Here is a 15,733-nt window from a genome sequence, read left to right as displayed (position 1 = left end):
TATGTATGAGTCAATTGTGATTATAGCTATAGTTGTTTTAGTTATATTATGGTAAATATTTAGTATTGTTAGTGCGTTTAACTTTTTTATGTTTTTTCAAAGAGACAATATTTGATACAATTTATCAAATTAAATTACACAACAACAAAATGTGATCCTCTTAGGAGATTTCAATCGGACGAAAGACGTCATAGAACGGTATCCTAGATATAGTAACAAATATGTATGTTATCCTATGGTTAAAATTATGAAAATGTATCTAATGTATTTGGTTAGTGAATAAAGCCTTTTATTTTAATTATTAAGTTATTTATTTATTTATTTATTTATTTATTTATTTACTTACAGCCCATGTATGGCCAAACTTACACTAAACATAACATAAAGCTACAATAAAATACAATTAAGTTATTTACAGAATTGACAGTAAATGCTATCCTCTTATCCCCTCCAAGTATACTCTCAAATCACAGTATACTACCCCCCATACGCTTCCCAAATAGGTCGCTCTCCGGTGAAGAGTCGAGAAACCCATTAAGCAGCGAGAGTAACCGAGGAATGGGCGCTTGTTGTCGCTGGACAGTGCGAGCCGAACGCACAGCAAAAAGGTTATGTTTCCGGCAGCGGTAATAGTTCTCCGGAACGTAGTTACACAACTATCGGATTGGTAGTTAGCTTACCTCAAATCACACGTTCTAAAATCATTATAGACTATTAGACTATTGCCATAGTAACCATTTATTTTAGCGAAGTGCGTATTTTCAATGAACCGCGTTTATTATAATAATAAAAGGCTCATTTATTCTTAAACATGTACAAACGTATACAATATTATGTAATATCAATGTAAATACCCTTGAAAAATTAAATCAGTCTAATTACACTATTTTAAATAAAGTTTTATCTCTTCCTGCCAAATTGTGTTTATGCTGCGATGAAAAGAGATAATTGCTTACATGAAATATCAAAATTTACATTTATAGATTATTAATGTAAGTTTTGATATATAAAGCAATATAATTAAACTTAGTTACTAAAAACTATTAAGTGTTGGGTCAAATTAAGTTTAATCAATTATTTTAGTTCAGTCATATAAATGTATCTATTTTTGAAGTTATACTTCTTTAGGTGCGTTATGAAAAATTTATGAGAGTGAAATTTTACGATGCGCGCGCACCGTGACACAAAATTATCAGTATGGGCGCCGAGCGTGCGCGAGCGAGATGCGAATAAGACAATCTACAAGTAAAAAGAAATAGAATATGTGTGACGTTAGCAACTATGCCAAGAATTTTGAAAGACCATAATGACATTTGTAGTACCTTTTAAACAAATAAAGGAGTTTTAATTATTTTTTCAAAGAAATTTAGCAATGCTTATTCACAAAGACCTATTGTTACTTAGTTAAAAGGTTATGAAACATACCTAGTTATTCGATTGAATTAATAATATAATAAATAATAATTATTATTTATATTAATTTATAATTGAATAATATACTAAATATTAAATAATGTTAAATTATTAACGCTAAATATTTATGTGTCAATTTTTTTCTTATTTTTGTTGCTATAATTTACTTGTCAACAAAAGTTCTAAAAATTATAAAATATCTGTTCAAGTAATTTTCATGGCTTTAACAGCGCAGTCGGTCTCACTCAGTCTCATGCGCGTAGATAATGCTCTCTCACTCATAGAGATATTAAAATTTAGTTTAGGGGATGATTGGCCCCTTGGATCGGTCTGTCTTCTTGTCAAAGCTTTTAAAATAGTTGTCGGATGAACATATATAAAAATGGAGCGTCAGAATTTACGTGAAGTTGACTAATTATTTTGAGACCCTTAAAGCGTCTGTTAAGCAATATGGCCGACGGAAAGTGTCTGGGAGTATTGACAATTTATTTTTAACTATACACTCGAAAACATATACATATAAAAATCAGCCATGAGAATTTACGTGAAGTAAGTAATGTTTTTGTGTACCTTGATTACCTGATACCTGGAAATTGGCCGTTTGACCAAGCTAGCAGGTAGGCATACGATCATAGTACATACTAACACTACCCAATCGTCCATATTTCATCCGTCAGAAAATACGTGACGTCTGGCGGCCCTGGGATCTTGGACCATTACACATTAAGGTTTTTTTTGATATGTGTTTTGAATCTGTCTGCAGCGTATACTTAGGCCCATAAATGAAGTATTTATTTTCTGCAACCTGTAAGACGGCTGGAAAAGTTTTCCCTTATATCTTGTATTCCTATTGTGAATGTCGCTGTTCTTTAAAAGAGAACTAATATTATTATTACTATTATATAGCAACAATACATAGAATTTTAACGCCTGCAATAATTTTCTTGGCATATACCAGCTTAGGGTTAAACTGTGATGAACTCGTAATTTTGTAAAATTTTTTATAATTCGTGTTCTCTGAAAATTTAAATTAACACTTAAGACTGATTGATGAATTTGGTTACATACATTATGACTGAGTCATGTACGCACTTTGTTATCTAAAGGACTTCGGTGATTAATTGTTGTATCAGTGCACTGAACTCGTTTAAGTGCAGTAACTAAATTTTCTTAAGCACTTGCCAAATAGTAGATTTTGTATGTAACGGGTGTCCGAAATTATTAAATATTCGACAAAGCAGTTTTCAGTTGCTAAATGCATTGTTAGTTTTTTTGCGGGAGGCTCAACTGATGTTAATTGATGCCGCCGCCCATGGACACTCACACAGAAGGCTCGCAAGTGCGTTGCCGGCCTTTTAAGAACTGGTACGCTCCTTTCTTAAAAGACCCTAAGTCGAATTGGTTCGGAAATACTTCAGTTTAAAGTAACAACAGTTTTATTTGATGCTGGAAAATGGAAATTATTCGCTGATAATTAACACTAACTCAGCGTTTGACAGATAATTAAGAAGCTGCATTATTTTATAATTGGCATAAATCTAGGATAACTAAGAAGCTGTTGCTGTTAATCTTATTGTTTTCCATGCTGGCAAGACTGTCAATTCCAAATTTGAATGTTTATAAGTGAAACAAAAGCCTTAGCAGAAAACCCTTAGGATGTGTCTGCACTTATTTTCAGTTAGACCTGAGTCCGCTTCCAGTATATTTTACAGTAGAAAAAAATACTCAGCCACTTTAAGTATACAAAAAGTAATTAATATGTTAGTGTATTTAATTAAAATACACTAAACGAAAAATAATCTAAACTAGTAGTTTTGTGTAAACACTTTAATAAAAAATAATAATACTTAAGAAAATAGATATAGACACACAAATCAACAACAGAAATATCACTTAGTAAGACAAGATATCTAATATGTAAAATTATCGTGTCGCGGTGTTTGTGGTTAAACTCCTCCTTTCTCATGAAATTTTGTGTGCATATTGGGTATAACTGAGAATCGGACAACATCTATTTTTCGTCCCCCTAAATGTTGAGGGTAGTCCACCTCTAATTTTTTTTTTTTATTTTTAGATAAAAAAAAATATTTTTTTATGATACAGCATTAAAAAATACATACAACCCCTTATTTTCACCCCATCTACGATCAACCCCTATTTTTTATTATAAATGATAAACATGGCAAAACGACGTTTGCCGGATCAGCTAGTATAATATAAAGATAATTTGTTTATACAGAATATTATAGAAATTAAACAATTATGGAAGTTGCTATTTGTTTTTTTCATATTTTATTAAAAATGAAACCCCGAAATTCTTTAAGCCTCAATATCAAAAGGCTTTTGTTTATTTTATTAGTTAAGATAGCAGAAAAAATATTAATTAAACAGACGCAACGATGATATTCCACTTTAAGCACCAATTATACAAGATTGACGGATACCATTTAAAAAGCTCAAATCATCGTAAATTGTTCTTTCTCAACGTAATGTAATACTTTTGTTGATATCTCTATTAGCTCAGGGTCGATAAAGAAGCTTTACAAACATTCTAAACAAATAGTTATTAGTACTGTTAAATACGATAAAGTAATCACAGTGTGTTTTTGATATATGTACGTTGATTTTTTTTGTCGATATAAAATCATTATTCACCTCATTTAAGTAATTTATCCAATAAAAAAACAGTTGTGTTGGCAGTGGCTTCAGCGTGCAACTCTCATCCCTGAGGTCGTAGGTTCGATCCTCGGATGTGCACCAATGGGCTTTCTTTCTTGCATTTAACATTCGCTCGAACGGTGTAGGAAAACATCGTGAGAAAACCGACTTGCCTTAGACCCAAAAAGTCGACGGCGTGCATCATGCTGATTACCTACTTGCCTATTAGATTAACAAATGATCATGAAACAGATACTAAAAATCTGGGGCCTAAAAAGGTTGTAGCGCCACTGACTATATAAAAAACTATAGTATGCAACTGTATATATTTTTGGAAGGCAAATGATGGGTTTACTTATAATAACCTGTTACGAACCTGCTACGCCGGGCTTGCTAGTGCATTGCCAGCCCTTCAAGACATATTTTTTTTCTTCATCTATGAAAAGAGGCTATAAGGCAATCAACACATGACGTTATTTGCGTGGTGTCAAGTTAATTTTAAAATTATCATAATTAAACGTATTGGAGTTACATTACATTTAAAGATAACATCATTCATATTAATGAAGTCGCAGCATGATTTACTTGGTACTTTACAATTTAAATAATATTTAATTTGTTCTATTTATATAATTATAACCATTAAAAATGAACACCGTATATCAATTACATTTCGTTATCGGTCTCTAACATCGCTACATATATAAAAAAATTAAACACGTACAAGTAAATAAACGTTCGACACCAATAGATTGAGTTCAAACGTAGCTGTCATTCGTAAACAATGACTTCTACAGAATCACAAAATAATCCCGAAGAGCAACCACTAGACGAAAAGAAAGTTATACAAAATGAATTTAAAAAGAGAACATTCATTGAAAAACTGCGCCACATCAAATCCAGCGTAACAGTTGAACCTATCGTCGCAGGCCTAGTGATACCTTCTATGCTGGCAAGGCTGGCAGTACAAAATCTAAATCTAGACAAAGTGTGTCGGGTAAAACAGGCGTTTGGTGACGAAATATGTGATGCCCTTCTAGTGAAAAAAGACAATTTAAGCAGTTACGAAGCAGACGTCCAAAAAGTGATATCTTCTATTGAAGCATGGAAGAGCGTGATACAAACTGCACTGCCCACCATCCTAGTCATCTTTATGGGGGCTTGGAGTGACAAAACGGGGAATAGAAAGCTATGTATTCTCTTACCGCTATTTGGCGAGTTTCTAGTTTGTATCAGCAATATAACTAGTACGTTCTTCTTCTACGAGATTCCTGTTGAAGTGACAATGTTTCTGGAAGCATTCTTTCCTGCTATTACTGGTGGATGGGTGATGGTTTATCTGGGTGTATTCAGTTACATTAGTGATATAACGACTGCTGAATCTAGAACATTTCGTGTCGGTCTGGTCAATCTCTGTTTGACAGCTGGAATTCCAATAGGAACAGCCTTGAGTGGTCTCTTATTGAATTTATGGGGATATTATGGTATCTTCACAATATCCGCATGTATCTATTTCATAACTTTTATTTATGGATACTGCTACTTGGAGTCTAATACAAAGAAGATTGTTGAAAAGGTATGTATGATATATTATCTTACAATTTAGTCTAACTGAATGTAGTCAATTATTTGTTACCTAAAACAAGGCTTAAAAATGTTGATTCATTTTATGTACGAGTTCGTATAATGATTTTTTTTTTAAACTGAAACTATCGACTGGAATCGAACCCAAGACTTCCGTAACTACTGAAACAAATGCAGTAAGTCATTAATATTTATAGCAATTAATATTCGTACAAATTTTTATTATAATCTAAGCCTAATAATAAAAAAAAACAAATAGACCGCAGTAAATTAGACGTAAATTTAAACAGTTTCGTCCCTGTGGCAGTGTACCCTTAAGGTAGCATTTTCTTGCTCGCTAATTAGATATTAAAAAGTCAATTACTATTAAAATATATTATTAATAATTAATTAATCCCAACGCTCATAATTTTCAACACGATAAACATTATGTAAATTTATGAAATGCGGCAAAACAATTCAGATTTTAATCACAAAATCTTTAAACAAACTCCGGAATTATGATTAGAGTCTTTAAGTATTAAATATAATATAATGTCAACATCAAATATTAAATAAATTGTTATCGAAATGCAACGTTCAACTGGCAATTTGGGAGCATTTCGTTGTAAAAAAGAAATAGGAATAATATATATATTTTTTTTAATTCATGGCTGTGGTTAATTTGTTATCTGTGTTTGGTATATGGCCACCAAATTAAAAAGAATGTTTCATATACTTTTACCACGTGTCAAGTTCAAATATCGAACTAGTCCCAAAATAACTGTATTTGTGAGTTATTCATCTAAATAACACAGACTAAAGACTGTTTTACTTTTTACCATAATTTATAAATTGCTTTAATTATTAATTTTTTAAAGTACACCACATCATATAAATACATTTTCTACAGTATAAGTTACAATCTATATATTCTTAAATACATTACAAATATGGTGAACATAAATTTTACAAAAAGTAATAAAAATATTATACTTCTATTAAGAAAAGAAAAAATATATCTACAAAATTTAGATAATTACTTGTAAAGTGATCTCACTCGCTGGACCTTCGATAGGTCCAGTGAACTCCTAGGTTAGTTTTTACAATGGGAATTTAGAAGATTCTTGGTAATGAATAACTGACGACAATATTAATATTCTGTAAGAGTTCTTCTGACTGTTCTGTACTTGACCATTTAACAAATTGTATAAGAACGTAACATCGGATATGCTTTTTTGCGAGTATCGGGGTTGTATCGGGGTCGAATACGTTCCATTACTGATTGCTGTAACCAGAAAATATTTAATCTCTTATATGGCATAAATTCATTTATAATTTATTTCTTTTTGGACTTTAATCGCATGTTAACAGAAATGTCTCATGAAATATCAAATCGTGTTCAGTCTCGTACAAGTTGATAGTCTTTTAACGTGGAAATGAAACAATTTAAGATTCAATTACACAAATTAGAATATTTCTTGTCTATATTGATTGACAATATCCAAAAATAATTTTAATATAGATACTCAGATGTTATCTTGACCATAATTTTCCGCTATGTGGTGGGAAAAAATATCAGAATTATTTTTTCTTTTATATGCAATTATAAGATCTAATTGTATTTGTACACTGCTCTAAGAAATTTATTTGATTGATGAATTTGATTATAATTTTACCGTTTCAGGAAGAACCATTCAAACTCACAAATGTATTTAAGTTAGTGAAGGAGACAGCTCAAGTTGCTTTTAAGAAACGGGAAGGAAATCTCAGAAAAAAGGTTATCATAACATTGTCTATTGTAGCTATTGTCTACGGGCCTAACCATGGTGAGTACTTCGAAATTCAAATATTTTTGAGATAAATTATTACAACTTAACCTAAATACCTATAATAATAATAATAAAGCTTTTTTTAATTCCATGCATAGTACATATTTAACTATACAATTTGGTACTTATTAGACTATAATAATCAATAACAGTTGTTAAGCTTGTATTCAGAATTATTTGATTTCTAATTATAAATTCTATTTTGTAATTATTATTTGTTTAATTTATTTATTGTTTGATTATTAATTTATTTATTTTATTTTAATATAATAATTGTTTAAATAAAACACTATTTTGACCGGATTGAAGTTACGTATTATTATAAATTTACAACTATTTAACACGGTGGTCACGGTGACTACAACGCACGCTGTAAAGCACGCGAAACGTCGGATAAATTTAAAATTATGTTAAATAGTTGTAAATTTATAATAATACATAACTTCAATCCGGTCAAAATAGTGTTTTATTTAAATGAGTAAAAGTTATGTCAATCAAAGACAATACTATAATAATTGTTATTTTTATAATATAATGCATGGACCCCATTCGGGTAAAAGCCAAAGGAATTCCATCCTTCTCTGTCGTTAGCTCTGTCTAGTCAACTTCCAGCTAAATACCTATAATCTAATAAAATTTATAACTGAAACACCTTGCAAGAATTCGCGAATCTGTCAATGTCTGAACTAAAAATACATAAAACTTTTATTGTATGGTGTATTTGCCAAAAACCAACGGGGCATAAAATTTTAGGTTGCGTAAAGCTATAACATTAGATACATCTACGATGTGAATTTCATTAAACATTCAATGTTCGCTGGCAAACTGAATTCAATGGATTTTTATTCAGAAACAATGCAATGGAATTTCAACTTTACGCGCAGTAACCACAGTTTTTTTTCTATTGGCAGGCGAGACAATAATCACCTACATGTTTGTGAGATATCGGCTCAAATGGGATGCTTTAAAATTCAGTTTCTACTCCACTTATAGCGTCATCACACATTCGCTAGGTAAGATTGTGTCACACGATTTTAGAACAGCGGTTTATTGATTGGAACTAAACAGAACCTACACTAATTCATCATTTGAACCGTAAACGCCTTATGAAATTGTACTAAATTGCAATGTTCTGTTCCAAAGCAATCCTTGTTCCAAGATTGTTGTTTGCCTATGACATGTCTTTCTGAGTTTTAAAAAAATCTTAAAACTTATAAGATTTTTTTAAACTCAGAAGGAAAACATTCCTTCTGTCGTTTAACCTCTTCGCTGATCCTCTATCAATCTCTTAATATTTTAAACTGTCCACCGTAATTCCTATCATGGCCCTCGGCTAACATAATATGTAGATAGTGCTCGGTGAGAAAAGTTAAAGGATCTGAAGACAACAATGATTCCTTATTTAAAATAAATCGTTTTCTTAATAATTAAGACCGTAAATACAGTAGATTTACCGATGGCAGCTACTTTTGCACGTGCAGCGGATTATAATTAGGTTTTATTTGTGGCTGTTTCCAGGTGCCAGCAGCTTGTCTTCCACTTAGATTTATTTAAAACCACATCCATCAGAACAAGTAATCATTTAACATATATTCAGATCATAAACGTCCGCCATCTTGTTTGTCAATAGGATTCAATTTTAGGTATTTATTTAAACCCCTCTCAATGCTGTTTAAAAACGTGAGACGTTCATCTGTTAAGGTAACACTCGTAAATAAAAATCTCATAATAATTTATCTCTTCCAGGTGCACTTTTCTCGATAAGTGTTTTCAGCAAACGATGGGGTTTTCACGACAGTGTTCTATGCCTGATATCGATAGTTAGCAAATTGGTCGGTTCTATCTGCATCGCGTTCGTTAGGACGGACTTTGATATGTTTATGAGTGAGTATATTATAGTTCGAGCAAGTGACCGTAGTGTTTCACTCAATGAAATAATTGTTTCTGGTTAGACAACGCTATTCTTGCACTAAATTGAGTAAAATAAAAAGTTGTCGTGATGATTTCGGCTTGGAACGCTACTTGCTTAAAATGTATCTTGTTTTAATAAGGTTGGTGTTTCTGTGCAATCAGAAGCAACTATTATTGACAACGCCTAATTATAAAGGTTCAGGCGAACTGTTTGGAGAAGAACGCATTTGAATTGATTGCATTATATTGATAAATAAATTAACAGGCGTCACTGTGGTGTAATAGCTGCAGCTCCTTACAAACGTTGTGTCCTACAAAAAACTTGGCGATTAAAAAGAGTGGCGGAGAGTTTATTGCCAGTACTTCTCTTCCGTTCTACGCCCTTGATTTGAGAACTGGCAGTAAATGTAAAATTAGAAGCATTTAATGTATATTTCTCTTTTGACGTTCATAAGTGTACATTGTGTTACCTATATGAATAAATGATCTTTGACTTGACATACATAACGTCTTTGACATACGGAAGTCATACTTAACCTTAAGTATTGGCACTTAATCTTACCCTTAATACTGCGCGTAACCACTATTCAAACATATATTTTACGTTATGTTATATTTTGTCAAACTCCTGATAGAGTTTCATCAGATCGACAAAACCGTTCGTTGGTTAAAGCTTTTAAGTCTTGAATTGCTATATCTTTATATAAAAGACTGTAACTTAAATTCAAATGTGCGGATATTAAATTCGATATTCTAAAACGTGACTAAACATTTTCGTTTCCAGTACCGCTCGTTGAAATTCTTAATGCAACAACCTTCACGTCGCTAAGGTCAATGGCCTCTAAGTTGGTGCGAGACGAAGAAATGGGTAAACAATTTTATTTATTAGTACTAAGACGCTAATCTTTATCTGATTCTAGATTATAGAGAGTTCTTATATATTTCATATATTGTTTTTATACTCTTACATATTCATTATGAGCTTCCATCAGAAGCTTCGCCTGCTTGGATTTTGTAAAGATATAAAATACTAGATAAAAGTCATGTATTATTATAAATTTACAACTATTTGACATAATTTTAAATTTATCCGACGTTTCGCGTGCTTTACAGCGTGCGTGGTCACGGTGACTGAAGACAAAAGGTGTTGAATTTCAAAAAAGTATCACAGCTGTAAAAAAGTTGCATTATCTGTATTTATTTCCCCGGAGTTGGTATCGACTAAAAGATGGAGGGTTCAATACATTCAACACCTTTTGTCTTCAGTCACCGTGACCACGCACGCTGTAAAGCACGCGAAACGTCGGTTAAATTTAAAATTATGTAAAATAAAATACTAGCTGACCCGGCAAACGTTGTTGTGCCATGTATATTATTTCTGGGAAACATTTTCTTAGTTCAATAAAAATAACTATCTACTATAATAAAAAATAGGGGTTGATTGTACAGGGGTGAAAGTTAAGTGTTGTATGTATTGTTGTATGCTGTATCATAAAAAAATAAAAACAAAAACTTTTATTTAAAAAATAAAAATTTATAACATGTAGGGGTTTGAAAGTTAAAGATAGTAGCCGATTCTCATACTTACTGAATATGCAAAAAAAATCATGAGAATCGGTCGAGCCGTTTCGGAGGAGTATGGGAACGAACATTTGTATCACGAGAATTTTATATATTAGATGTTTATTTTAGATAAATAATATAAGGATTTTTACATCAAAACGTTGCTCAGAAATCTGACAATCTATTAGTGAAATATAAATTAAGCAGCCCATTGCCAAACTAAATCTTACAGTAATTTCTTCCAGGCAATCAGAACTGAATTAGCTTATTACTAACTTAGATGCACTTAATATGACAATATTATTAATCATTACTTAATAATACTTTGCCAAGTTGTATTTGTTATTGCTTAAGCGTATTAACATTTGCGTTGATTTGGACTCGGCTGTGCTGATGGAAAGTGTACTAGCAACTTCACGCGTTAATTTAATGAATCAAAGTCAAACTTAGGATTGCGTACCGATTTGACCGTACATATTGTTGATTGCGTAAAGAAATGTCGTTGGCATACCCGGGGTTGGAACGCACAATTACTTGCATAACCAACTTTATTCCTGATGAGAAACTCTCTCTATAAGAGACTTAAATAAGCTATTTAACATGTATACCTCCAAAGTTCTCTCTTACTTAAGGCTAAATATTTAACAAAACCATTAAAATTTTTACTTACAAAGCCAAAGAATTTATATATATTAATCTTTCAGGTAAAATGAATTCTCTATTCAGCTTGGTAGAGACGCTAGCGGCGCTGCTCTTTGATCCCACGTATACTACTCTATACGCACATACATTGACTGTATATACTGGGGCTGTGTATATGTACAGTGCAGTGTTGACTATTCCTGCTATTGTCATGTTATTGTAAGTAATATTGGTTGGGAAATTGAACATGAAACTCAATTGATATTGTTTGTATTGAGGCATCACAGGCAGAGTGGCTACAAATAGCACTATATACTATATATTGTGATATATCTGCCCTTAAGCTGAGGTTTCCTAGAAAAGCGGTGCCGTTATCCAACGGCCGTAATGTAACGTTGGGTGACGTCAGCTATACGTTGTCAATAAATAACATCGGATTTTCTAGAGAACGTTAAGTGTCACCGTAACGTCAAATAGTGGTGCTGTCATTTGCATGACGGCCGTCATACCGGTGATAAAGATTAGTTCAACGTTTTTCGCGTGTAGCGGTGCCCATATTTAATTAATACAATGAGTGGAAACGTGACTTGGACGAGCGAAAATTATTGTTTTTTGCATTATGTTAAAAAGTAAAGACGGCCGTTATTAACAACTGTAAAATGACGGCCGTTAGTTAACGGCACCGCTTTTCTAGGAAACCTAAGCTTATGACAACTATTTTATTAGCCAATCAGGTGCTTTCTGTTACTGTATTGCCGAGTTTAGTGTATGGGCCAATATATTTCTCAAGAAATGGAACTAAGTCATTCCGTCGTCAAATGGAAAAGTGTGCAGTGATCAGTTTTTTGTGGCTGTATTAGGATTTAATAAAATAAACAAACGAACATCATAAGTAGAAGCAAATTTTCGTTCCATTTTTAAATTTCAATCTAAACAATTCAGTGCTGATAATTCTATCCAAAAATCTCTTTCCATATTTAAAATTCATTCCCCATCTTTAAATCATTCGCTATAACTATTTAAAAATGGAATTCCGAAGAGAAACGCCCTATTAAACTACAATGGGAATATAATGAGAAATCATTAACTTGAAGTGTTGTGTAAATGTTTGTATTATTTCAAACAAAGCTTTTCCCGCAGGTGGATGTTTACAAAACATCGAAGGGAGACGAGGACTAAGCGTAGGGAAGGAAAAGACCCGGAGAATTCACAAACAAAATGAGTTGAATTTTAAAGCAATGTCGTAGTTATCGAAAATAGGGTGTAGTGCCTTAAATTACTATGAAATTTCAGTCAAAGTTGGATAAAAATTTAAAGGGACATGTTATATATGCGTAACTTACATTTTTTTATATGGGCGATTAGACTATGACCTAGACTGATACAACCAAACCGTAAGGAGGTGAAAACAATAGAATCTGATGAAGCAATAATGAATTAATGGTCATAGTTCAATATATCTGAACTAACTTAGTACAAAATCAGCCTTATTACATAAAAGCATTCCCTATAAATTTCTATCATAAAGTAAAACAATATAGCGGAAAGGCGAAGTTATAATTCAGTTTGAACAGTGCAATACACGATTATTTTATTATAAAGGATGAAAGCTGAGTTTATTGTCATAAAGCGATCCCGGCCTAGCACTAAACTTTAAGACTTGAAGAAGCGACGATAGGAACAACAACAAGTATGGAATGATTGTTAATGCTCTGCTCAACAGCCTTCTGTGCCTGATACAGTTACTCACGATTTTCCCTTCACCGTACGAGCAAGTATTAAATGCGCATATAGAAAGTCTATTAGCCAGGGTTCGCACCTATTACCTCAGGGGTGTGAGTCGCAAGCTGAAACCACTTGGCCAAGGTGATCAGGCACATTTGTTTAAAATGATAAAGAAGTCCTTGTGTACATTACATGTTAGAACAGATTGTTATATTTGCTATTGTACGTTGTGGAGTTTTGTAATATTTGCACTGTTGTATTCTGTGAATTATGTAACCAACTTTGAATCGGTAGGGTTCACCTTATTGTATGCTGTAAAAGTTTTTAGCATTCGAAAACTGTTAAAATAATTATTGTATTCACAACAGTTGTTGAGTTCAATCAAACTTAAAAAACCTTTATTCATATAGGTAACCAAGTACAATTATGAACGTCAACAGAAAATATGTTAAATTGATTCTAAATTTAAATATACTATCAGTTCGCAAGTCAAGGGCGTAGAATGGGCAAGAAGGACTGGCAAGAGACTCTACGCCACTCTCTTTAATCGCCAAGTTTTCTGGTGCAAATCAATCCATGGATTAGAATCATTTAAATAATTGTCAAATTTATAAAAAGCTTTATTGATTATTTTAAATTTAACGAGAGTTTTGAATTTATTCAGTGATAATTCTCTAATTTTGCTTGGTAGTTTGTTGTAAAAACGAATACAAATTCCAAATAAGGAGTGGTTTATTGGAGCCTGGTTGGTTGGTCGCTTAGTTACTAATGAAAGTCACCATTTGTTATTATAGTTAAATCTAAAGAATTAATGTAAATATAAAAACGATTCTATTTTAATTATTAAGTTAACTTTAATACAAAAGTACCTTTTGATATAATTATATTACACATTTGATTATTAATAATAATTAGTTATAAGTTAAATCGCGCGTAAAATAACGTCAAGGATAAATCTTGAATGTCAAGATGGTCTAGATCCATAGATTAAAAATAACTCAACCGGTAATTGTAATTGGTCATGTATGTCGATTTAATAGGCACTGCCTTAAATGGTTTCAATTTTTTTATAACTGTGACTTTAAAACGTGACAGACATACCTACGACTGATTGAGTTAATTTTTATCAAGAATCTATAAAAGAAAGTTAAACTGTGACCTGTCTAGCAATATTTTTTTAAATATATGTTTATTAGTAAAGGGCTGTTTCAATCTTTATGAGTTTTATTTATTTATTTTTAAACCAAAAATGGGATATTTAATATTATTCATATCAATCAATACAGTATTTTCAATTTTCTTCACCTACATAGTAATAGTAAAAAGAAAATTATAACAAGTTTAAAAGTTTGTCTCCTGTGGCATTGTACCTTTAACGCTGGCAGCATTTGCTCGCTGTATTTGCGATACATATTCGTTGAGGGAGGAAAGCACCAGCCTTGCGATTCTGTAACTCACTTTTCGAACTCTCAAGCTTATCAGAATGCCAAATCGTAAAATGCGAAAACCGCAGTCAGAGTTCGAAAAGTGAGTTACAGAATCGCAAGGCAGGACTGGAGTCACCGCTACTATCTACCAGGCGCCAACTTAAATATTTAATTAGCGCCTGTGCATTTGCACCCCACAGATCAAGAGTCTACTCCAAAGTGAACTAAATCGAAGTTGGAGGAAAGAGAAATATTTGAGCCTTTTATTATTTTCCGCGTGCTCTGCGGCCGCTCCAGCTTTTTGCATTTTTGTTTTATTTAATTGTTTATTATATTATCGTTTAATTTAATTATTTTTAATTAGAATAAAAACAAAATCAGTTTCACTATTCACTTGTCTTATCACACATGTTTTTATTCGGCTTTAAAATTGAAAGACTTTTATATATCGATATCAAAAAATTCTTCATCTTCATCACTTCAACTAATTAACTCTTAATATAATGTATTCAATTTCAGTAATATAAAGTCAAATATTGTTGTTAGGGTAAAAACACACTTTTATTTTCGTTTATTGATAAGTATAATTCATAGCATCTGCGCTTACGCAGCTTCCTCCGTAGCACACTGAAAACCCTGACATGTTAGTTAAAATATTTAATTTTTTAACTTTTATAAGAGAGACTTAAATAGAACTTTCAAATCCTCATGGCCAGTCTCAACACTTTAACTGGTAAAATAAATAAACGATTGCAATTAGTTTTAAAACATATTTCAAGTATATCGTGTTTCATTCACGCTCAAAACTAGATTAAGTAAATTTTAAAAAGTTAATAATTGCTCGCGGCAAATGCATTTATTTTATCGTCATAGTAAATAGACACTTGTTGCGATAAAATAAAAACAGTTGCACAATGTGAACAATAGATACTATAATACGGTTATTATTACGGTTAATATAGTATTTAAATATATAACACGATATAAAACAATTGACTG

At 31.9% G+C, this 15,733-nt stretch overlaps 1 protein-coding gene across 1 annotated transcript; it reads left to right on the top strand.

The window, feature by feature from the left end:
- The first annotated feature begins 4,803 nt into the window (after positions 1-4,803).
- On the top strand, positions 4,804-13,994 carry LOC125056832 (proton-coupled folate transporter-like). Its single transcript, XM_047660137.1, has 7 exons — positions 4,804-5,647; positions 7,322-7,463; positions 8,378-8,479; positions 9,213-9,350; positions 10,162-10,245; positions 11,645-11,801; positions 12,723-13,994. Exons 1-7 carry the CDS (start codon positions 4,856-4,858, stop codon positions 12,802-12,804), a joined length of 1,497 nt encoding a protein of 498 aa, XP_047516093.1. The 5' UTR covers positions 4,804-4,855; the 3' UTR covers positions 12,805-13,994.
- Positions 13,995-15,733: the final 1,739 nt, after the last annotated feature.

This window comes from Pieris napi, chromosome 15 (assembly GCF_905475465.1).
Source record: "Pieris napi chromosome 15, ilPieNapi1.2, whole genome shotgun sequence".
Classification (NCBI taxonomy): Eukaryota; Metazoa; Arthropoda; class Insecta; order Lepidoptera; family Pieridae; genus Pieris; species Pieris napi.
Note: the sequence above shows the minus strand (reverse complement) of the source record. Positions and strands in the feature narration are given on the sequence as shown.